The 25,436-nt window shown below is 43.0% G+C and overlaps 1 protein-coding gene across 4 annotated transcripts in view; it reads right to left on the bottom strand.

Moving 5' to 3' along the window:
- SRGAP1 (SLIT-ROBO Rho GTPase activating protein 1) overlaps window positions 1-25,436 on the bottom strand; it is a 234,171-nt gene that overhangs the window by 6,445 nt on the left and 202,290 nt on the right. For 3 of the 4 annotated variants that reach the window (XM_044280541.1, XM_044280542.1, XM_044280540.1), the window contains 5 exons: window positions 23,808-23,885; window positions 22,952-23,086; window positions 16,418-16,523; window positions 13,332-13,556; window positions 9,999-10,078 (listed from right to left, as the gene is read on the bottom strand). In XM_044280541.1, coding sequence (XP_044136476.1) covers window positions 9,999-10,078; window positions 13,332-13,556; window positions 16,418-16,523; window positions 22,952-23,086; window positions 23,808-23,885 — 624 coding nt within the window. Of the gene's footprint in view, window positions 1-9,998; window positions 10,079-13,331; window positions 13,557-16,417; window positions 16,524-22,951; window positions 23,087-23,807; window positions 23,886-25,436 lie in introns of those variants that run through there. The other variant, XR_006387841.1, reaches the window with a different exon arrangement.

The following is a 25,436-nucleotide window of genomic DNA, read 5'->3' as shown; positions in this document are numbered from 1 at the left end:
AGCTAACGTATTCTAAGCTATATAAGGCCAAAAGACATCATTAGAAAAGGGGCCTCAGAATACACTTACGTGAATTGCTTCCAATCAAACATCCAGCCTAAAGGACCCATCACACTGCCCAATGTTTGGGCAGGATGAGCGCCAATTGATAAACATATCATTTGCTTCAGCTTATTACACAGACCAATGCAAAGTGAATGAAGGAGAAACAATCATTCCACCCTCATTCAGCTGCATTCATTATCAGCAGCAATGCCTGATTACACAGCGGAATGTGCTGCCAATAATCAGGCATCTTTCATTCTAATGAAAGATGCTAATTAGATGACAAATGAGAGTTTGCTCGTTTTTTGGATGATCGGTTGTAATGATTACATAGGCCAATTATTGGGAATGAGCGTTCTTATGAATGCTTTTACCCAAAAATTGGCCTGAAAATGGCTTATCTCATAGGGATTTGTGGGGTCATTTATCAAGCAGAAATACACCAAAATTAGGTGTATTTCTGACACACATTGCAGCACAAAGGTCCTTTGCGCCACAATCTGCGACTTCTCCACACTCATGCCCGGTCTAAAAAAGTGGGTCGCCATAGGCAGGTAGTCCTGTCCCATTGATCATTTTCTACACCTGTTTTAGGCATAGAAAATGGTCTAAATGTAAGACTGCTATGAAGCTGGTTTACAATTAGACTGGCGCTGGATGCGCCGAGTTATGTAAAGGGCTGTGCCAGATATAGGGGTTATTAAGATCCAGGTCTAAAATGCCATTCTTAATAAATGACCCCCTTAGTGTCTATTTGAAACTGTAGGTAGAGGATTTAAACAGACATCTGACTATATTACCAAACAAGACATTTCATCAGAACTAGAGATTCGGTTTTGAATTATTTATTTTTTCTAAAACCTAAAAACAGTAAATTTCTTCCATTACAGTGGCTAGTAGTCAAAAACACTAACAATTCCCCTCATAGGTGCTTTTTTTTTATTTTATTCTTTTGGCACACTTATACTGCTTTGACTAAAAAGGTAACTCTTCCCTGCCAACATGGTTTGGATCGCATGCACAAGTGGGAGGTAGATTTGGGAAGCATATCGCAGGACAAGTGGTCTGATATTCCTGAAGCAGCACCTCAGTCCTCTTTGAATTAGGCCTCATGCACACGACAGTTTTTTTTCACGGTCCACAAAAACAGGGTCCGTGGGTCCGTGATCCGTGACCGTTTTTTCGTCCGTGGGTCTTCCTTGATTTTTGGAGGATCCACGGACATGAAAAAAAAGTCGTTTTGGCGTCCGCCTGGCCGTACGGAGCCAAACGGATCCGTCCTGAATTACAATGCAAGTCAATGGGGACGGATCCGTTTGAAGTTGACACAATATGGTGCAATTGCAAACGGATCCGTCCCCATTGACTTTCAATGTAAAGTCAGGAGTCCCTTTACTTTCACACTTGTGTTCATAATGCAGACGGTGGCTCCGTTCAGAGCCGTCTGCATTATATTGTTAAAACATTTCTAAGTGTGAAAGTAGCCTCAGACGGATCCGTCCAGACTTTACATTGAAAGTCAATGTGGGACGGATCCGTTTGAAAATTGAGCCACAGTGTGTCATCTTCAAACGGATCCGTCCCCATTGACTTACATTATAAGTCTGGACGGATCCGCTTGCCTCCGCACGGCCAGGCGGACACCCGAACATAACTTGAAGCGTCCCCATCACCATGGGAACGCCTCTACGTTAGAATATACTGTCGGATATGAGCTACATCGTGAAACTCATTTCCGACAGTATATTCTAACACAGAGGCGTTCCCATGGTGATGGGGACGCTTCAGGTTAGAATACACTGCAAACTTGGTACAAGACTGCCCCCTGCTGCCTGGCACCACCCGATCTCTTACAGGGGGATATGATAGCACAATTAACCTCTTCAGGTGCGGCACCTAAAGGGGTTAATTGTACTATCATATTCTCCTGTAAGAGATCAGGGCTGTCAGGCAGCAGGGGGCAGACCCCCCCCCTCCCCAGTTTGAATATCGTTGGTGGCACAGTGTGCGCCCACCATCGCCCCCCCCCCCCCTTCCTCCCTCTATAGTTAAAAATCGTTGGTGGCACAGTGTGCGCCCACCATCGGCCCCCCTCTCTCTATAGTAGTAACAACCATTGGTGGCAGTGTGCGGCCTCCCATTCCCCCCCCCCCCCCCATCATTGGTGGCAGCGGAGTTCCGATCGGAGTCCCAGTTTAATCGCTGGGGCTCCGATCGGTAACCATGGCAACCAGGAAGCTACTGCATCCCTGGTTGCCATGGTTACTTAGCAATAGTACAATTGTAGAAGATTCATACTTACCTGCTTGCTGCTGCGATGTCTGTGACCGGCCGGGAGCTCTGTAAGAGATCGGGTGGTGCCAGGCAGCAGGGGGCAGTCTTGTACCAAGTTTGCAGTGTATTCTAACTAGAAGCGTCCCCATCACCATGGGAACGCTTCTGTGTTAGAATATACTGTCGGAAATGAGTTTTCACGAAGTGAAAACTTAGATCAGAAAAAGCTTTTATGCAGACGGATCTTCGGATCCGTCTGTATGAAAGCAACCTACGGCCACGGATCACGGACACGGATGCCAATCTTGTGTGCATCCGTGTTCTTTCACGGACCCATTGACTTGAATGGGTCCGTGAACCGTTGTCCGTCAAAAAAAATAGGACAGGTCATATTTTTTTGACGGACAGGATACACGGATCACGGCCTCGGCTGCAAAACGGTGCATTTTCCGATTTTTCCACGGACCCATTGAAAGTCAATGGGTCCGCGAAAAAAAACTGAAAACGGCACAACCTAATATACCAGAGTTTACAGAAAATCTATTACTAAACGAGATAGATGAGGCGGCAAATCATAATGAGGTGGTTATTATGGGGGACTTCAACTACCCAGATATAGACTGGGAAACTGAAACTTGTATATCTCATAAAGGAAACAGGTTCTTGGCAATAACCAAAGACAATTACCTCTCCCAACTGGTTCAGGACCCGACTAGAGGGACGGCCATACTGGACTTAGTATTAACCAATAGGCCGGACAGAACAACAGACGTGCAGGTTGGGGGACACCTGGGAAATAGTGACCACAAAGTAATAACCTTCCAATTATCATTCAAAAGAGCGTTTCTACAGGGAGGAACAAAAATACCAAACTTCAAAAAAGCTAAATTTAGCCAACTAAGAGAGGCCATAGGCCAAACTAACTGGGACAAAGTCCTCAAAAATAAAAATACAGCCACAAAATGGGATATCTTTAAAAACATCCTAAAATCTCATTGTGAGAAGTACATACCGTATGGTAATAAAAGGTTAAGGAATAAAAAGAAACCAATGTGGATAAATAGAACTGTAACGAAAGCAATAAATGACAAAAAGAAAGCATATCATTCACTGAAACAGGAGGGGAGCACGGAAGCACTGAAAAACTATAAGGATAAAAATAGAACATGTAAAAAACAAATAAAAGCGGCCAAACTAGAGACCGAGAGATTAATTGCCAAAGAGAGTAAAACTAACCCTAAAATATTCTTCAATTATATAAATGTTAAAAAGTATAAATCTGAAGGTGTCGGCCCTTTAAAGAGTAATAAGGGGGAAGTCGCAGAGAGCGATGAGGAGAAAGCAAAGCTGTTAAATATTTTTTTCTCCAATGTATTCACTGAGGAAAATAAATTGTCAGATGACATGCAGAATGTAAAAATAAATTCCCCATTAAAAGTGTCCTGTCTGACCCAGGAAGAAGTACATCAGCGACTTAAAAAGATTAAAATAGACAAATCGCCAGGACCGGATGACATACACCCCCGTATCCTAAAGGAATTAAGTAATGTCATAGCCAGACCCTTATTTCTGATATTTGCAGACTCTATACTGACAGGGAATGTCCCACAGGATTGGCGCATGGCATATGTGGTGCCAATATTCAAAAAGGGGCCAAAAACAGACCCTGGAAACTATAGGCCGGTAAGTTTAACATCTGTTGTGGGTAAACTGTTTGAAGGTTTTCTGAGAGATGCTATATTAGAGCATCTCAACAGAAATAAGCAAATAACGCCATATCAGCATGGCTTCGTGAGGGATCGGTCATGTCAGACTAATTTAATCAGTTTCTATGAGGAGGTAAGTTCTAGACTTGACAGCGGCGAATCAATGGATGTCGTATATCTGGACTTCTCCAAAGCATTTGACACTGTACCACATAAAAGGTTAGTATATAAAATGAGAATGCTCGGACTGGGAGAAAACGTCTGTAAGTGGGTAAGTAACTGGCTCAGTGATAGAAAACAGAGGGTGGTTATTAACGGTACACACTCAGATTGGGTCACTGTCACTAGTGGAGTACCTCAGGGGTCAGTATTGGGCCCTATTCTCTTCAATATATTTATTAATGATCTTGTAGAAGGCTTGCACAGTAAAGTATAAATTTTCGCAGATGACACTAAACTGTGTAAAGTAATTTACACTGATGAGGACAGTATACTACTACAAAGGGATCTGGATAGACTGGAGGCTTGGGCAGATAAGTGGCAGATGGGGTTTAACACTGATAAATGTAAAGTTATGCACATGGGAAGGAAAAATGCAAGTCAACCGTACATACTAAGGCCTCGTTCACACTTCAGTGTTTAGTCAGTGATTTCCATCAGTGATTTGTGAGCCAAAACCAGGTGCAACTCTGAACACAGAACAGGAGCAGATCTTTCCCTTCTACCTCATGTCTGTGGAGGCTCCACTTCTGGTTTTGGCTCACAAATCACTGATGGAAATCACTGACCAAACACTGAAGTGTGAACGAGGCCTAAATGGTAAAACACTCGGTAACACTGACATGGAAAAGGATCTAGGAATTTTAATAAACAGCAAACTAAGCTGCAAAAACCAGTGTCAGGCAGCTGCTGCCAAGGCCAACAAGATTATGGGTTGCATCAGAAGGGGCATAGATTCCCGTGATAAGAACATAGTCCTACCACTTTACAAATCGCTAGTCAGACCACACATGGAGTACTGTGTACAGTTCTGGGCTCCTGTAAACAAGGCAGACATAGCAGAGCTGGAGAAGGTCCAGAGGAGGGCAACTAAAGTAATAACTGGAATGGGGCAACTACAGTACCCTGAAAGATTATCAAAATTAGAGTTATTCACTTTAGAAAAAAGACGACTGAGGGGAGATCTAATTAATATGTATAAATATATCAAGGGTCAGTACAGAGATCTATCCCATCAGCTATTTATCCCCAGGACTGTGACTGTGACGAGGGGACATCCTCTGCGCCTGGAGGAAAGAAGGTTTGTACACAAACATAGAAAAGGATTCTTTACGGTAAGAGCAGTGAGAATATGGAACTCTCTGCCTGAGGAGGTGGTGATGGTGAGTACAATAAAGGAATTCAAGAGGGGCCTGGACGTATTTCTGGAGCTTAATAATATTACAGGCTATAGCTACTAGAGAGGGGTCTTCCTCTGGATCAACTTGCAGGATAACAGGCCGAACTGGATGGACAAATGTCTTTTTTCGGCCTTATGTACTATGTTACTATGTTACAACGGCCACGGATGCACACAACGGTCGTGTGCATGAGGCCTAAAAGTGGGAAATAATCTCAATTGTAATTTTTACATGTTATAAAACTCCTGTATTTTTGCACAAGATTGGGGTGAGGTCAGATACCAAATGTCCTACATGTTTGGATGAACCAGCTGATTTAATACATCTACTATAGAATTGCGCAGAGTTGTGGAAATTTTGGGAGGGGTACTAGGCATTATTGACAGTGTATATACAGGGATCCTAAGGTGTGTATTCTGGGTTATGTGGCGTAAGTCCCAGGGGTGGACGATTGCTGAAATTAATAGCTCTCCACTGGATCCATTCTATTCCACCTACACTAGAGGAATTTACGAGGAAGGTTAATACCATACTAATATATGAAAAAGCTACTTTTCCGAAATGGGGTAGTTTTCTCAAATTTGAAAAGTTGCGGGGCCCATGGATAAGCTGTATTGAGCTAGCTATTAATGTTCTGTGGTTGTGAAGGGGACCAGAATGAGGGGATGTTTGGGGTGGGATTTATTATTGTACTGACTCGGCATATTCTCTTCTATACTGGCCCCTTCTTTGTCTATGCGGTGCATTTATGTTGTTGTAAGGTTTCGTTTTGAACTTAATATAAAAGATTGAAAAAAGAAACAGTAACAATTCAGCACTTGTTTCCAGCAAGAAAAGAACTGCACAATAATTTGGATCTCAAAAAATGAGAAGCTGCCAACTTATCAGAGATACCATCTCACTCATTATAACAAGGTGGTTAATGTTATTAATTATAGTTTTTTATTTTGGTCTCTCTTCCTGGAGAGTCTCTTCCCTTACAGGTTTTATGTTTCTTTCAATAGTGCAGAATATTAAAAGGAACCTGCCGGCTGTACTGTCCTGCCCTCCACTGAGGGCAGCCTAGTGTAGTGACGGACCTGCTCATTTCAGCGGTCTGTCACTTTTGAGATGGCACCAGTGATGCAAGAGAGATGAGTCAGATGAGGCTGCCCCCAACATATTTTAATGCACAACAGGAAAGAAACCTGTCAATCACTGTCCTGAGGCGAGGACAGCGAGCCTCAATGGTCTCATCTCTCTAGCAATGCTGGTGTGTGCTGCAGGGCTCAGTATGTCAGGACTCGCAGAAGTAACAGACCATCAGGTTTCTCATCAGTGCAGCCGACAGGTTTCAATTAAAAGGGTAAACCGCACTTATCCATAGGACTGCATGATAAAAGTATCATCACTAGTGGTTCAACTGCTGGGACCCACAGCAATCCTGGGAACGGGGGAGTCCCATGTGTCAGTGCAGAGATTGTGCGCATGCCTGATGCAGTAAACACTACTATATGGGCCCTAGTAGAGACCCTCGGGAGGTAAACTTCAATATTCAACCTGTCAAAAGACCGAAAATCCCTGTAGGCGCACTACAGAGACTTTCGGTCTTTTGACCGGTTGAATATTGTGCCTGATGGAGTACAACAATTGACCACAAATGTGTGCTGCTGCTACATTCACATGGGATATGACCACAAGGATTCTCATGGATCAGAAGAACTACCTTTGTCAGTACTTTAGACACATTCTGTGGGTATCCTAATGAAGCCATAACAGCTCTGACCTGTTACGGCATCGACTTCACAAGACACCAAAGGAGTCCTGTGATATCTGATACCTAGACATTAGTAGCAAGTCCTGTAATGGATCAGTCGCACATCAAAAAAAACGTATTTTGGAGATGCTCTGACCCAGTTGTCTAATATGAAAATTAAAGGGGCAGTAACGTTTTAAAATATGGTATACATATGGGGACTCAAATATCATCCAGTCTTTGTTATTAAGTAGACCTACTATTATACAGTGGCTTAGAGGACGTTCCTTTATTCTTGTGTGTTACAGGTATACCTGGATCTTGCCACACGCACTCTAGGTAGAAACCAACCACATCATATACCACCGAGTGGTCAGAGGTAGCCAGCGCCTCCCTCCCAACTGCCCAACACAAGTATATTTCTTCTATGCGGTTGAGGTTGCTCTCAGTGTAAATATACCTAGTACCTCGAGTGACTTACTTTAGTCTGTCCTTACTATTTTTGCTCAGTAGTATATTATTGACACTGCGCAATTGAAGGCAGCTGTAACTTGTACTAACCCCTGTCCCCTGACGATTCAAGGGGTTGATATTACTATTTCCAAGTATGTTCAATTGAAGAAACGCGTAGGGACACATGAACATACCTTTTCTATACCCACGGTTTTTTATTTCCACTACATTAGGTGTCCTTTTTACCACCCCAGCAGGGTCTCATAGGGACCTTAGACCAGGGAAAGGTTCCGGAAGGGACCACCCCTTGCGGGGCACGGATCCCGTGTTGGGGTACTAGGGTCATAGTAGGTCAAGCAGGGTGCAACAGGGACAGCTCACCTCCCTGTGGCCCTTGACAACGCATAACCTTATTCATGAAGACCCCCCTAAAAAAGGACACCTAAACTACGCGCTGGGAAAAGACCATTATTTCCGGTGATCTCCCGGAGTCTGATGAATAAACGCACCTTTTGACCCTTACCGGTAAGATCTATCCTTGTTCTCTCACCTCGACAAGGCATTGCCCTGCTCCTCAATCTGAGACTCAGGACAATTACGTTTATTTTTCCCTCACCACCAGCTGTGGCTCCTCCTGACCCTTGGGGTCCACACTATTTGAGTAAGGGTTTGCCCGAGGGACTCTGTATACCGTGACCCGCACCTTAGCGGTCCACGTGTATCCAGGTTTCCTTAGTGTGTCTGTCTGTTTATGTTTGTAAGGGGTCCATATATATTTTAGTCATACCATTAAAAATTATATTTTAAAAACGTTACTGCCCCTTTAATTTTCATACTACGCTTTCAAGCAGTACTTTGGTGAGAGGTGCATTTGCACCGTTCTCCCCTGAAAAGGACAACTTCACTTTTTGTTATTGCATTCCCCAGTTGTCTAATCATCACAATTAATTCGGTCTGTGTATATATAATTATATATAAATATATAATTTATAGAATATATAATTCAGGTTTACTTAAAACTGTTTAGGATTACCATTAGAACTGGCTGAACAGAAGCGTTGTGTCTAAAACTCAGCATTACCACCTAATACTACCACACATAATAGTACTGCCTGAAAAGAAGGGGTTCTACCATTAAATTAGCAATGACAAGAATAATGCAGTAAAAGCTAGTATATCTTCCTAAGGGAAATATATCTAGATGCCAGATGACCCAAGTATAGTAGATTAATCTTGCATAAATCGCCGTTAAGGACACATGTCAATATGCAAGCTTGAGATGAAATCCGTTAAGTCATTCTGGCTGCAAAATGTAATAAATCTTGGCAAATACCATCTCTTAGTGAGGTTTATGGCGTTACTAATCAATACTGCTATTTTCTGACATGCTTGTGTGGCAGAACGAAACAAGTCAATAGCAACAAACACATAATCTGCCGACCTGGGCATCCCTCAGAAACACTGGATAGAAACGCCGTGACAGGTTTATGCTTAGAAGAAAGATCTTCATTTAGACAAGATCTATAGCAGGCTGACAGGTAATCCTATCGATGCAACTGCCTCTCCCACTAGAGCTAAAACATCTATCGCAAATGCAACATGTCATTTTCCATTCTGCATAGGTTTCACAAACACTGCTCACAACACAGTCTACGCTAGGTCTTTTAAAGGGGTTGTCTTACTTCAGAAAATGTTAGTTAGGCCTCATGCACACGGCCGTGAGCGGTCCGTGGTAACACGGCCTGGATTCCTGTTGAGAGCAGGGTTGCTTAGCGACATTGGTTGCTATGACGCCGTGCGCTTCATGCCGCCGCTGCACTACAGTAATACACTGGTATGATCTATACGAGTGTATTACTGTACTGCAGCGGCGGCATGAAGCTCTCAATAGGAATCCAGGCCGTGTTACCACGGACCGCTCTCTGCCGCGGAACACGGCCGTGTGCATGAGGCCTAACTTACATTTTCTGAAGTGAGAGAACCCCTTTAAGCATGCTACATACAGTGTACTACAGATCTCGCATATAAAAGCAAACCAAAAAGCCGAGCAATAGCTTATCAGTCTTTATTTTTTTTTGCAAAAGTGACAACTTACACACAAAAAAAGACAGACTTTTGGCCTCAATCGGCTGAATGGGGGCATGGAGACATTTAGAATATGAGGCGAGAGCTTGCCCAGCACATATGATACACCAACACTGCAAAATGTTGTATATGTGTAAAAGAAGCCTTTTAGTTGATAAAATAAATACATCATTTATAAAAAATAAAAAAAGGGGGGGGGGGGGGGGGAATATTAATAGTTCTATTAGGAAGAAAAATATATCTGAGCCCTGACTCAATAAATGGGCAATTTGGCTATAAATATAGTCCAGAACATCATACCATCTTCACTGGTGTGTGTCTCATTGCCGCCGTCATGATCAACTTCTTCTAAGGTGCCATGTTCACTGTAAGGGCTGTCACTGATACAGAAAATAACAAGTATAAAATAAATCATCAAGACAGGCTTACTGCAAGTCATTTACAGTAAATGAATAATACATTTTCAGAAGCTATTTTCGCAAGTCCCATAGAAATCAATAGGAAAGCACTGAGCTTGCGCGGCCACCGCTTCCATTCATTTCAGTGGGGCCAATGGAAATAGCTGAGCCAGTGCTCAGCTATATTCAGCAGCCCCATAATAAATGAATAGAGGGCAGCTGCGCATGCGCCCTCCGGGACTCTGCCGGCTCTGTTTACAAGATAGGCGCAGGTCCCAGAGGTGGGACCTGCACCTTTCAGACAATGGCGACATATCCTAGCAGTATGCACCTGTTGTCTTAGATGACACAACCCTTTAAGCCATAAGGGTTAGGTCATCTACCTGTGTGGGAAAGTATAAGCAAAATAATAATCATTATAATAATAATAATAATAATAAAAATAATGTACCCAATGGTCATTGACTTTGGAGGGACAGAATATAAAGATTTAAAAAGAAAAAGTAAACAAAGAAAAAATAAACCAAGGCAAACAACTGTTCCCCAGACAAATTGTATTTGTACCACTAGCTAAGACCCGTTTATCCAAAACTGGACATGCAATATATATAAATTTAGGGTAATCTGTGATAAACACAAATAAAAAGTTACAGCAGTTAAACTAAAGAGCGTGAAAGACCGCTAAACCGTGTCTGGTCCTGAAGAGGACTAGTCAGCACTCCTGATATGTCAATATGAAGAAATACTTGCAGTCCCCATAATATAACAATTATGGAACATCTTTTCTTGGAAATCTTCATGATGCCGTTCCGCTTTTATTCCGAATACTTTATGAATCAATTGACAACTGGGTGTTGTCATTTCCTTTGTCAAATGTGTTCCCTCTTGGTCAGTACTGATTGGATACAGTGAGGGCTCTTTCACATGAGCGGATGCCGTGAGGGTAATCCGCTACGCGAAAGACAGCCAAGCCCCGTTCCGACAGCAGAGACAGAGAGCATTACCATGACTGATAATGCTCCGTGCCTCTCTGTGATCTTTTTACTACAAAATCAGTGACAACTTTATCTCACTGTGATTTTGTAGTAAAAAGATCACAGAGAGGCACAGAGCATTATCAATCATGTTAATGCTCCGTGCCTCTGCTGTCCGGAACGGGGCTTGGCTGTCGTTCACGCAGCGGATTACCTGCACGGCATCCCCACGTGTGAAAGAGCCCTATGGGTGTATAGGAAAACAACCCCAACTAGTAACCAATTTATTCATAAACTTCTAGGAGGAATAACAGAGGAATGGCACAAAATAAAATTCGAAGAAAGAATGCTCCAGAATTATTATTAGTTCATGATGGAGGACACATATTTACAAAAAAAAGGTCAGGAGAAACAAGTACTCTTAGGGCTGTTTCACACGAGCAGATGCCGTGCGTGACATCCGCTCCGTGACTGACAGCCAAGACCCGATGCAGACTGCAGAGGCACGGAGCAGTAACATGATTGATAATGCTCTTTGCCTCTCTGTGATCTCTTTACTACGAAATCACAGTGAGATAAATTTGTCACTGTGATTTCGTAGTAAAGAGGTCACAGAGAGGCACGGAGCGTTATCAGTCATGTTAATGCTCAGTGCCTCTGCTGTCTGCATCGGGTCGTGGCTGTCATTCACGTTACGGATGTCATGCACGGCATCCCCTCGTGTGAAACAGCCCTTAAAGGGAGTCTGTCACCACTTTTTTGCATGTTAGACCATTAAAATAGGGTTATTTGATCCAGCCAGAACATAAAAACGGTACCTTTGTGGTAGAAAACGGACTTTTCAATTTGCAGAAAACGAACTTATAAGATTATTTTCGGAGCCCTCTCAAGTGCCCAGGGCGGTCTCTCAATCCTCAGAGCCCAGGCAGGCACCTCCTAAACGGCTGATAACGCCGCCCTCCGTGCGCCTCTGCCCGCCCGTTTACTCCCCTCCCCTGTCCCTTTCCACTGCGGCTGTGCGGTACAAATCGTAGCGGGCGCATGCGCAATGCGATGCCCGCTCCTGGCAGGGCATCGCAATACCTATTGCGCATGCGCCGGCTAATCGCCGTTTAGCCGGCGCATGCGCAATAGGTATTGCGATGCCCTGCCAGGAGCGGGCATCGCATTGCGCATGCGCCCGCTACGATTTGTACCGCACAGCCGCAGTGGAAAGGGACAGGGGAGGGGAGTAAACGGGCGGGCAGAGGCGCACGGAGGGCGGAGTTATCAGCCGTTTAGGAGGTGCCTGCCTGGGCTCTGAGGATTGAGAGACCGCCCTGGGCACTTGAGAGGGCTCCGAAAATAATCTTATAAGTTCGTTTTCTGCAAATTGAAAAGTCCGTTTTCTACCACAAAGGTACCGTTTTTATGTTCTGGCTGGATCAAATAACCCTATTTTAATGGTCTAACATGCAAAAAAGTGGTGACAGACTCCCTTTAAGGTAGCAATTTAATAAAAATGACTGCGCACACAAAATCACTTTCTTTAAATTCTCAGAGGATTGTGCTTCGAAACAAAGTATTAGGCTGCTTTCACACTTGTGTTTTTGAGATCCATCAGAGGTTCTCTATACAGGTAAAAAATGTTTCCATTTTAGTCCTAATGGATTCTGAATGGAGAGAGATCTGTTCAGGATGCATCGGGATGTCTTCTGTTCCGGCAGCATTCTGTTTTGTGACCGGACACAAAACCGCTGCAAGCTGCTGTTGTGTCCGGCCATAAAAACAAAAAAAAAAAACACGGATCTGGCACTGAAAACAATGCAAGTCAATGGGAACAGTTTTTTTTTTTTTTTTTTTTTTTTTTTTTTAGGAGCTTATAAAACTGGATCCCTTACCTATTGACTTTCAATGTATATAGTGACGGATCCTTTGATTTCACACAGCCGCATTCTAACAGAAGGGATGCATCCTCTGCCGGATCTCAATACCAGAATTAACAACGCAAGTGTGAAAGTAGCCCAAGTCATATTATTAAAACAATCTTGAGATAAGGGAATCAAGGTCCTAAAGAATACAGCAAGCATTAAGAGAGATGGCACACTGCTGCATCCCTGCACAGATATAGGATGTGATGCAGACAGGGCCATTAGAATGGTGCAGCAATATAAAAGTAGAAACATATTGGTCTCTAGTTATAATGAGTCATTCCAATATATTCTTCTCTAGGCACATAAAAACACATACTGGCCCTTGTTATGTTAACCCAAGCGACCTACCAGTAGTCATCGCCAGCCATGCATTTCTCATAAACTGGGCCTTCTAGCTCTTTAATATCTGGAAAAATATTCTCATGATGGATGATTATAGTTTTAACAATTTCATTCACATGAGCCTGACAGGACACTTGGTCCTGAATGTCTGGAACAGGCATCAACGTAGGGCCAAAGCAGATCGCCAAGTTATACGGATCCATCATATTTTCATCACTATACTGAGAAAGGCTGTGTGGAACAAAAGGAGAAGAAGATTAAAGTGACTGCATAACACAATCTGATTAACCAGTATCACTGTGAGCTCATACCTATGTTTAATTGGGTTTGTCAGTTGCTTTGTGAGTTCTGTTATACTTTTCTATTAACTAGAACACTGTAATTATTATTATATATAGGTATTCAAGATCATGACACCTTTGTTTCTGAATTCTTTAACCCATTGGTGAAATATGATGTATGTTTACGGCATAACGGAGATAACTCTGATCCCAGTCATATAACCCCTCAGATGCTGCGGCACAACTTACTAGGGAGACAGCAGAATCCCCATAGACTGGAGTAGTAAACTTCTGCAGTCTATGGAATTAGTGATCAAACAATTGCCTGCTCCCTAGGGGGACTAAATATAAAAGTATTAAAATCCTAACCTTACTTAACAATAAACAATTAAAATAAACTTAATTGGTATTGCCGTGTTCAAAAATGTCAGAACTATTAAAATGTATTTGTATTTATCCTGCATGATAAAATAAATTATGGAAAAAATCCAAATGCCTGTGACACTTTTTTTGCCACCTCACCCCCCATTAAAAATAAATAAAAATAATATCAAAAAGCAGTATATACGGCAATAAAAACGACATCTTGAGCGGCAAAAAAACGCCCCTCAATCCACTCAGACTATGGTAACAAAAAGCTATTATTTTTTTTTTGTGTGGGGGAGGGAAGAAGTTTTTGGGGGGGGGGAAAGAAGTAAAGAAATGAGAAAAACTGTATAAATTTCACGTTGCTGTAATTGTACTGACCCACAGACTAAGGGCTCATGCAAACGACCGTATGCCCTCCAAGACATAAGGTCCGTGAGCGGGCCATATGTCCCGGAGTGGCATACATGGTGCGCATGGGAGCGCACAGCATCTTTGGTTACTATGAAACTGTGAGCATCGGACCGCCCGCAGGGCTATTGTCCTGCACTCATAAGATCATATACAGTCATGTGAAAAAATTAGGACACCCTTTGAAAGCATGTGGTTTTTTGTAACATTTTTAATAAAAGGTTATTTCATCTCAGTTTCAACAATACAGAGAGATTAAAGTAATCCAACTAAACAAAGAAAACTGAAGAAAAGTCTTTTCAAGATCTTCTGTAAATGTCATTCTACAAAAATGCCTATTCTAACTGAGGAAAAAGATAGGACACCCTCACATGTATTCCCTCTTAAATTGGCTCAGATCTCACACAGGTATATCACACCAGGTGCACATAATTAGTAGATCGTTACTCTGCATGTTGAATGAGGCTTGCCCTATTTAAACCTCAGACATTTAGTTTGGTGTGCTCCTGACTGTTGAAGTGAGAGTGAGCACCATGGTGAGAGCAAAAGAGCTGTTAGAGGACTTCAGAAAAAAGATTGTAGCAGCCTATGAGTCTGGGAAGGGATTTAAAAAGATCTCAAAAGATTTTGAAATCAGCCATTCCACTGTCCGGAAGATAGTCTACAAGTGGAGGGCTTTCAAAACAACTGCCAACATGCCCAGGACTGGTCGCCCCAGCAAGTTCACCCCAAGAGCAGACCGCAAGATGCTAAAAGCGGTCTCCAAAAACCCTAAAGTGTCATCTCGAGAACTACAGCAGGCTCTGGCTACTGTTGATGTAGAAGTACATGCCTCTACAATCAGAAAGAGACTGTACAAGTTTAACTTGCATGGGAGGTGTGCAAGGAGGAAACCTTTGCTTTCCAAGAGAAACATCGAGGCCAGACTGACATTTGCCAGAGATAAAGTTGACAAAGACCAGGACTTCTGGAATAATGTTCTTTGGACAGATGAGTCCAAAATTGAATTATTTGGACACAACAGCAGAAGACATGTTTGGCGTAAACCAAACACAGCATTCCAAGAAAAGAACCTCATACCAACTGTGAAGCATGGAGGTGGAAGTGTCATGGTTTGGGGCTGCTTTGCTGCAGCAGGACCTGGTCAGCTCACCATCATAGAATCCACGATGAATTCTACTGTGTATCAGAAGGTGCTTGAAGAACATGTGAGACCATGTTAGAAAATTAAAGCTGAAGCGGAACTGGACCATGCAACATGACAATGACCCAAAACATACTAGTAAATCAACCAAAGATTGGCTGAAAAAGAAGAAATGGAGAGTCCTGGAATGGCCAAGTCAAAGTCCAGATTTGAATCCCATTGAGATGCTGTGGGGTGACTTGAAAAGGGCTGTACGTGCAAGAAACCCCTCAAACATCTCACAGCTGAAAAAGTTCTGCATTGAGGAGTGGGGTAAAATTTCCTCAGACCGATGTCGAAGACTGGTAGATGGCTACAAGAACCGTCTCACTGCAGTTATTTCAGCCAAAGGAGGTAACACTCGCTATTAGGGGCAAGGGTGTCCTATCTTTTTCCTCAGTTAGAATAGGCATTTTTGTAGAATGACATTTACAGAAGATCTTGAAAAGACTTTTCTTCAGTTTTCTTTGTTTAGTTGGATTACTTTAATCTCTCTGTATTGTTGAAACGGAGATGAAATAACCTTTTATTAAAAATGTTACAAAAAACCACATGCTTTCAAAGGGTGTCCTAATTTTTTCACATGACTGTAAGTGCAGGACAAGAGTCCCGCGGGCAGCCCAATGAGCACAGTATCATAGTAACCTATGATGCTGCACACTCCCATGCGCACGATGTATGTCGCTCCGGGACATATAGCCCGCTCACGGACCATATGTTTCGGAGGGCATACGGTTGTGTGCATGAACCCTAAAGGTAACATGTCAGTTTTAGGGAATGCCCTAAAAACAAAATAGCAGAATTGCAGGATTTTAACCCCCCCCACAGATATCGATTTATGAGAAACTTACTGGTTGAGGAATGCAAAGAGGTATCTCATGACTATGAGCACTGTCCTGGGTAATGTCAGCAGGATTTTCCTGATGTGCATGGCCCTCTCATAGAGATTCTCAACTCCTGTCAGGAGAAGATATGATCAGAAGGGCAGACATTGGTCCTAATGAACTCAGACACGTCATTATTACAAATATAATTCGAGGTTTGCACATTATTACTGTCTGTACACGGGCTGCAATCATGCAGTGGACTTTACAGCATCCTAATGTAAAGATAAATTACAGGGGGTTATTGGGAAGATGACGACCTACCCCTAGGACATGTCATCAATATTAAATCAGTGGGGTCCAAATCTTGGCAAGATAATCACAGCCAGCTCCACGACTATGGGTGTTATATACATCCGAAACGCGTCACAGGAGGTGCACTATGTGTTTGGCATACCTGGACTTTATGACCATTTGTCAATAAAGGATTCCATTGTTTTATCCGGAGGCTGGAATGAACTTTCTTTTCAAATCCAAATCTTGGCACCCCAAACATTCAGCTGGAAGGGGCCCTTTTAATGTTTACCAGGCACAACAGCTGTCCCTGGAAATACAGCGCAGTCTTATTCACTTAAAGAGGACATGTCAATTCTCTGGACACGTCGTAGTAACTACTTGCATTCCCCATATAACAACAATACGGGAGCAGCTTTTCATATAATGCTATGTTGTACCATTCCTCTGTTATTCCCTCTAGAAGTCTAACTGGATGTTACCAGTTGGGGTGTGTGTCCGGCACAATCTGACCCTGACAGCACTGACTGGATAGTGTCAGATTGTACAGAGACACATCCTCAGCTGGTAAAATCCAGTTGGACCAGTCGGAAATTCATTCATAAACTTCTAGAAGAAATAACTGAAATGGCAAATGTTATAAGAAATTATGATCCTCTATTGTTATTACATGATACAGAATATAGAATGCAAGTAGTTACTAAGACAGACACGTCAGGAGATATGACATGCCCTCTTTTTAAATGGGGCGACACTGTAGTAGGCTGTAGTACCAGTGCCTGGTAAACGATGAAGTAATAATACATACTTAGGCTACATAAACTCTGCAGTAAATTGCAATATCCCATGTCTTCTAGGTCACACTCCTAGGAGTCCTGTTAGCAAATACTGATATCACACAATGTTTTGTTCACCTGCATGCCTTTCTAGACCTCACAGTTTCAATACTGGTGACCAAAGTTTAGCTAAAGCAGCTCCAGAGTATAAATATGGTACCAGACAATGTCCCATACCTTACCTTTCTGGAAGCTTGTGTGACATGGGGAGGGGTAACTGGGGCACTGGGATTATCTGGTGTCTATTGGCCCAGCATTTGCAACTAAATAGTGAAATTCATATAAAGTCAATTTTGGCTCTAAGCAATAGGAGCCATCTAACAGTTGGTTCACATCACATTTTTCCCATCCTTTTAACATATACAAAAAACGTATATGTTAAATGGATGCCTCAGACTGATGCCATACAGTGGCTTCCTTTCACCATAGCGCTCCATTGTAAAAAAAAAAAAAAATAATAATATTAATAATAAATAAATATATGTACACACACACACACACACACACTTTTTTTTTACTGGGCTGTGCAGGATACAAGAACGTGGTATGCTGCATTTTTGTATCTTTTTTTTTTGTATCATATACGTCAAACGCAGGCATAGAACGTGAGAATAAATATGCTCAGTTGATCCGAACATGTATGTTTATTCGGGAGCCGAACACTATTTTAAGCCTACAGCCATCATTTCAACGTCTGGAAGCACTCGCATAAGGAGATCTCCCCAGAATTCAGCATGTACTGTCAAATCTGTGAGACATCTGCCTCTCTATGAGCCCCTCAGTTATATTGACTGCGCAAACCCCCCAATAGTAGAAGGATGTCCAACGTGAAATAGACTCAGACAGTAAACAAAGTAGCAAAAAGTGACAGTACATACAAAGAAGCATGTAACACATATGTATTAATCGCTTTTACTGTGACGAGGAGCAAATAACCAGACATTCTTTTCCGGAAATCTGCTTCCGCCATCTGATACTTTCAGACAATCCTATATGGTACAGTATACAGCAATATTTCCAATAGATTAGAAGGAAAGGCGGTTCTTGGTAAACAGAAAAGTAAGACTCTTTCAGCAAAGTATCATTTCTGAAATGTGAAAACAGCAAGGAAGGGACGCTTCAGGGAAGAACTGTAATAAAGCATCCTGTGAAAATGACTAGATGGGAGAAATAATGCTTTTCAGTTATTTAATCTTTATTACAGAGCAGATGGCAAGATGCTGCACGCCAGGCTGCCAGCAGCAAGACAGCAAATACGTGGTCTAAGATTTCACTCATGTTTAGTAATGATTAAGTGTTTCTGCTCTATAATATGCTAGAGCTAGACACCACATTGCCTGCTGAACACTAGCTCTCCATGTGCTGCTCCTGGGAATAAAGGGGTGTGACAGCGCATACAGATAAAGTGAGAAATCCTACACTCAGGAATGTAAAAGAATGGGCTCTAGTGTCATTTTTGTACCGATAGGTCTATATTGTCAGTGAAGTTACAGTTAAATAACATGTATATTGAATACATAGAAAATAGGACAGGTCATCAATATCAGATCAGTGGGGGTCCGATCAGCTGTTTCCGGAGAGTAAACAGCAGCTGCAGCGGGAAGCAGAAGGTTCTGTCCACCGTGCAGTGGACATGCAGGGGTACTACAATCAAGTAAGGGCTCATGCATACGGCGGGTCAGCAATACACGGGGCACCGGCCGTATGCACTTGAATGGGTCCGCAATCACTGAGATGCGGTGCGGAACGGAAGCACTACAGAGTGCTCCCGTAGTGTTTCTGGCCATGCCTCCGGACGGATCACGGACAAATTCAAGTTGAATGGGCTTTCATCCTTCCCGGCTGCCGCACGGACGCATGCATGGAACGGCTGCACAACGGCCGTGTGCATGAGCCCTAAATGGAAGCTGAGCTGCAGTACCCCCATCACTGCTACTACTCCATGGATGCTCCCATCCACTGTTTGGTTTCTGGCAACTGAAAAACAGCTGGATCGTAGGGATGCCAAGGTGTCAGTACCCAACTCGTCTAATATTGATTAGCTATCCTGAGGACAGGTCATCGATACTGCCAGCGAAAGATAGGGTGTTGGCTAGTAAAATATAAATTGGGTCTCATTAACACGTCAGTATTTAGTCAGTGATTTCCATCAGTAATTGTGAGCCAAAGCCAGGATTGGAGCCTCCACAGACATAAGGTATAAGGGAAAGATCTGCTCCTGTTCTGTGTTTAGAGCCGCACCTGGATTTGGCTCAGAATGACTGATGGAAATCACTGACCAAACACTGACGTGTGAATAAGGTCTTAGTCTGTTATTTAAACCCTTTTACCACTGACATTTTTTTTTTACTTGGCATTTTCATTTTGCGCTTCCCGCCTTCCCAGATCCATAACCTTTGTATTTTTCTGTTCACATAGCCATATGCGGGGGCTTGTGTTTTCCAGGACAAGTTGTACTTTCCAACCCCACCATTTAATATTGCATAGACTGTAGTGGGAAGTGGGAAATTAGCTGCAGGTGTCTGCTGTATAAAACAGCAGGCATCCCACGCCATCTTTAAAGACTCGGCAGTTCTAGTACGGCGCTAGTTGGGAAAAAATATAGTCTCCTCCAGACAGTCACATTTCATGAGACTGTAAAACTGTTGCTAAAAAAGAACAGGCTTATTACAAATCGTGAAATAAATTTATGAAGCTGAATGGGGTTTGCTGGGACTTTAATATTGATCAATATCAGATTGGCAGGGGTCTGACTCTCTGCATCCATGCCGATCAGCTGTTTGAAGGGGCTGTGGTACTTGGGAAGGCACCTCTTCTTCAGGCCGCTGCCATCCACGTTCATTGGTCAGAAGCCCCTTCAGTAGCCCAGTCCCATTCAGATGAGTTTGATGGAGCTGCAATACCAGGTGTGCACACAGTGCATATTGCTACACCTGGTATACAACTAAGAGGCCACAGCAAAACTTATACTTTGCACCATAACTGGTTGAAAACCAATGTAAGAGTAGGTTGTGCATAAAAAAATTTTTTATTTAAACTTTATAACTTGCACACAGGTTTCAGTTGAAAGTGGTTTTCTGACTTTTCCACTGCAACATGCTGTCAGGCATGGCACATGTAAGGACTGGCAGTGCTGCCCGCTAAGTATGTCTAAACTGGCCAGAAGCATAGCATACATTCCACATTAATTGGGCTCAGAAATGGAGGCACTGTAAGTTAACCACAACAATCTAGAAAGCTAAAAAAATGTCCATTCTTTTAGGCCAGTGCTGCTGTGGAATGAAACCAGACTACCGCATCACTTTTATGGCACTGACAACTGCTCCTTGGACATGTGCCCTCTTGTTTGTTGCTGAGCGCTGCAGAGCTATACTTAGACCAGCATTTCCTCAGGATGTCCACAGTATAGCCTAGTGTGCTTAGTCAACCCAGTGGCCCATGGGACACTTACAGAATGCAGTGGAATAAGGTGATCCGACTGTACAGAAGACATTGATCACAGGAGTTAATCCAAATGGTAACCACGCTTGTACGGCATCCATATAATCGCAGATATGGGATGTCCAGATTCATACTATGCAGTGAAGAACTGTATGTCTTATCATCTCTAAGGGGCTCATTTACTATACTGAAATACACCTAAATTAGGCATATTTTAGGTGCATATGGCGGCACAACGGCTAGTTGCGACGCTCTGTGAATTCGCCCCGCTCACACCAAGTCTAAAATTGCGGACGGGGAAAGGGGCTTTAGGCAAAATGGTATAAATATAAGGCAGCTCGAAAGCGGTCTTACATTTAGAACTGGTGCTGTTATAGGGAGGCCTGCACTTCTTCATAACTTTGGCGGAACCTCCGCCAGCTAAGACTTAATAAATGTGCCCCTAAATGTCGTATATGTTCCTTTAAAGCAGGGATGCTCAACCTGTGGACCTCCAGCTGTTATAAAACTACAACTCCCACCATGCCCTTCTGTAGGCTGATAGCTGTAGGCTGTCCGGGAATGATGGGAGTTGTAGTTTTGCAACAGCTGGAGGGCTGAGGGTTGAGCATGCCTGCTTTAAAGGGTTTGAGCCACTAATGTAAATGCATCCCGCCCAACAGATGTCACTGTTATATCACTTTCCCCAAATACCACCATTTATCAAAACTGCCTCCTTATTCTAAAGTCATCAGCCTACCACTGCACTCGGTGATGAATCAGTTTTCATAGCCAGTTGCTGTAGGTTACGTCCTGCATTAGAGCCTTGTAAAGTGGGAAGCAGATCATAGGTAAGAACAGGGGGCGCGATTAGTGTCACATGATCTGCTGGTGTCAGGACACATCTACCCTTAGGCGTGATGACACATGACAAACCAGGAAGTAGGAGTCAAGCATGGGGGATAAGAGAAAACTGCAAATGAGGTAAATGAAAAAAATCCAAGGGAGAGTAATTGATGAAAATACACTTTAGAGTCAAAAGTAGTTTATGGCGCAGTCCCTTTAAAGTTCAACCGTCCACACTCCTCCAACTTCTTATTTTTTTCTATGGAGAAACACACACACATTGAAACTGCTGATACAGGTTTGGTGGTGCAGCTTATTGCTACACAACTACTGCCAAATGTGAACGAAGCCTTAGGGTTTTAACATCATAATTACAAAAAAACATATGCTGCTTGCATGCTAAGTAATCAATCTGCAACATGGATTTTTACAGAGGTCAAGTCTGTTCTGAAAGTGGAACCTGGATACTAAACCTCAAGTCACACCTATAAGAGCATGACTTTGACTGAAGGACACCAAAGCTCCCCAGAATAACCAAACAACTGTGTATAACATTTTCATACTGCTGTATGTAGCTTCAGGGAAAAGGTAACAACCATCAGAAATATAATATCCAGAAACGCTTTTTAGGTTTTGGTTTGGTGTGCTCCATGTTCAGTTTGTAATTGCATCCAACTGACAAACCAAAGATTAAGCTTTTGCGGTACAAGGCTATTACTTGGTCCTTGCCAACTTCTGTCCCTGAACCTTAACCGCACTCCATCCAGTGTAAAGTGCAAGCTCTGCCTGTGCTTGCCATGCATCATAGCTGCTGTGGCTGCCTGTCTGAACCTGATCTCTACATGAAAGAGAAGACAAATACTGAAGTGTATAAAAGCCTCTATTATGCCTGCAGGAATGCTTTCCTGCTGTGCTGGACACAAAGAGTTATACATAATCATGTTGGAAAAAAAAGGGAGCGGTCCCAGCTGCAAGTATGACTAAACTCTCCTCCAAGAGTGGCGCAGATGTGGGACAAATTGCCTTTAAGACATCTAGTATTCTTTTCCTCTTCCAGGAAATGCTGGCTAGAATAGAGTACTGCTAGGATGAGGAAGAAGGGTGGAGGGTTTAGTGAAGTAAGCAAGGAAATGGAAGACTTTTTGAGGACAAAAAGATGACTTACGGATACAGGATATCAAATCGTTAAATCTTTCCTTGGGAAAGAGTGGGTTTTCTAAGCCTCGGAAATACAGCTTCAGGACACCAGCTACAGAGTTGATGTCGTGATTATTTTGGTCATCTGTCAAAGGGTCCTCTCCTGTAGAAATGCACATAATAACCAGGTTACCATTGCGCTTCTCTGAAGTATGAGACGGAGCTCATAAACATCTCTATGTCCATAATTATAGCCTGTGATGCCAGTCTACAAATATAAATAGCCTAAACTGCTCAAGAACAAAAATAGTATTAGATCTAACAACAGTATAAAATGCATGCAAATTATATAGTAAATCTGAGGCAAGAAAGACCTCCATGGAAGTGACTAGAACATGTTCTGACCACATGGGCAAGTCTATATTCAAATATTCACCATGGAGAACCACATGTCATACCCTAGCATCAGAAAAACATGGCAGAGTGGTTAGCAGGATTTCTGCTCAGGAAAAGCTCACTGTCTACTGACTTTATATAAAGAAACAAAAACACTATTCTGACAGCAAACGTAATAAAATTCTATCAATAACCGTACATTCTTTTGTTCTGGTAATTACGCCTGTGCTTGCTACAAGTATAGCATGAATAAGGACAAAAGATGAAACCTGCGTCACGAGGACTGAGTGGATGAAGGGCTCATTTTGACTGCTCATTGGTTGACCAGTTTAGGGACCAGTCAATGAAGCGCCCTTACATATGGCACAAAATAATAATATCTCACCAAAAAATTATATAAAGGTTTAGCAGCTATGATGGGCTATCTTAGTTTTTTACCAAAGCGTAAAAAAATTGTTAGATTCAGAAAAAAAAAGCAATTATCTTACCTCTTTCGAATGCATTTTTGATATCATTCACCTCTATCTGGGAACCAGAAACTCGAAAAATACCCTGATGTTGAAGTCCTGAGGAAAATGTTGAAAGGAAGGTTATAACCAACATAAAAATCACTGCAAGTGTCAACTAAAACAGACAGATTATAAGAGGCTCTGCTGACATCTGCATTGAAGGCTCTGTTGCAGATGCTGTGCTGTCTAAGGGCCCTTTCACACTTGCGTTGTCCGGATCCGGCATAGAGTTCCGTCGTCGGGGCTCTATGCCGGAAGAATCCTGATCAGGATTATCCTAATGCATTCTGAATGGAGAGAAATCCGTTCCGGAACTGAAGACATCCTGATGCATCCTGAACGGAACGTTTTTTGGCCGGAGAAAATACCAGAATTATTATGCAGTAAGTGGTCAAAATTAAAACTTAACGTTTAATTCGAAATTTTAGAAAATAGGTCCCATGATAATAGATAACAATAATGCATTGACATAAACAAGAAGCAACGCAGCGGGTTGCCAAACAGAAGGTAATAGTACACAAAACCAAGTCATACACTGAAAGAGATGCTCGGCGGCACCAGAATAATAACCGGTTGGTCCTACCGCTCAGATGAAATGCTCCTAGATCAACAATTGTCCGGCCGGTGTTGATAGATATGCACACCGTTGCTAGCTGCAATTGCGTAACGCAGGGTGGTATGTAGTACTGGATGGCCCTAGTAATGCCCTAGAGCCCTACAATGGCCTCTGTGACCGGATAACGGTGACCCGCCACCAGTCACCTACAGGAACCTCACCCTGGAACTTATGCGCCCTAGAAAGCCCTCGCTTACCTGATCCCTACATGCATGTTTCGCTGGAGGAGATGAGTAACAAGCTCATCAGGGGAAACAAGGGAGCTTGGGCTGAACCTGTGCAGGGTGCACTGACAATAATGTCAAATGTGCGCTCTGCACAGAGACAAAATTTCACCTCGATCCAGATATGGATCAACGTGGGCGGATTAGCTATGAGGGAAGAGGGGGGTCAAGATATAGAGCCCCTCTCCTAATAACTGACTGAGACGCATGGGCTGATGTAGCCTAGGTAGCACATGGAAATCCCTGCCTTCCTCCTTCTATGCGATGTACCGCTCTGCGCATGCGCGGGCGTACACCGCTCACTCCGAATGAGGTAGGAGTGTCCTAGCCAAGCCTCATTCTGAGGCTGGCTCTCTTTTTAAAAGGCAGCGATTTCCATGTGCTACCTAGGCTACATCAGCCCATGCGTCTCAGTCAGTTATTAGGAGAGGGGCTCTATATCTTGACCCCCCTCTTCCCTCATAGCTAATCCGCCCACGTTGATCCATATCTGGATCGAGGTGAAATTTTGTCTCTGTGCAGAGCGCACATTTGACATTATTGTCAGTGCACCCTGCACAGGTTCAGCCCAAGCTCCCGTGTTTCCCCTGATGAGCTTGTTACTCATCACCTCCAGCGAAACATGCACGTAGGGATCAGGTAAGCGAGGGCTTTCTAGGGCGCATAAATTCCAGGGTGAGGTTCCTGTAGGTGACTGGTGGCGGGTCACCGTTATCCGGTCACAGAGGCCATTGTAGGGCTCTAGGGCATTACTAGGGCCAGCCAGTA

This window comes from Bufo gargarizans, chromosome 2 (genome assembly GCF_014858855.1).
Source record: "Bufo gargarizans isolate SCDJY-AF-19 chromosome 2, ASM1485885v1, whole genome shotgun sequence".
NCBI lineage: Eukaryota > Metazoa > Chordata > Amphibia > Anura > Bufonidae > Bufo > Bufo gargarizans.
The sequence above is the reverse complement of the archived record's forward strand: the minus strand, read 5'-3'. Positions and strand labels throughout refer to the sequence as shown.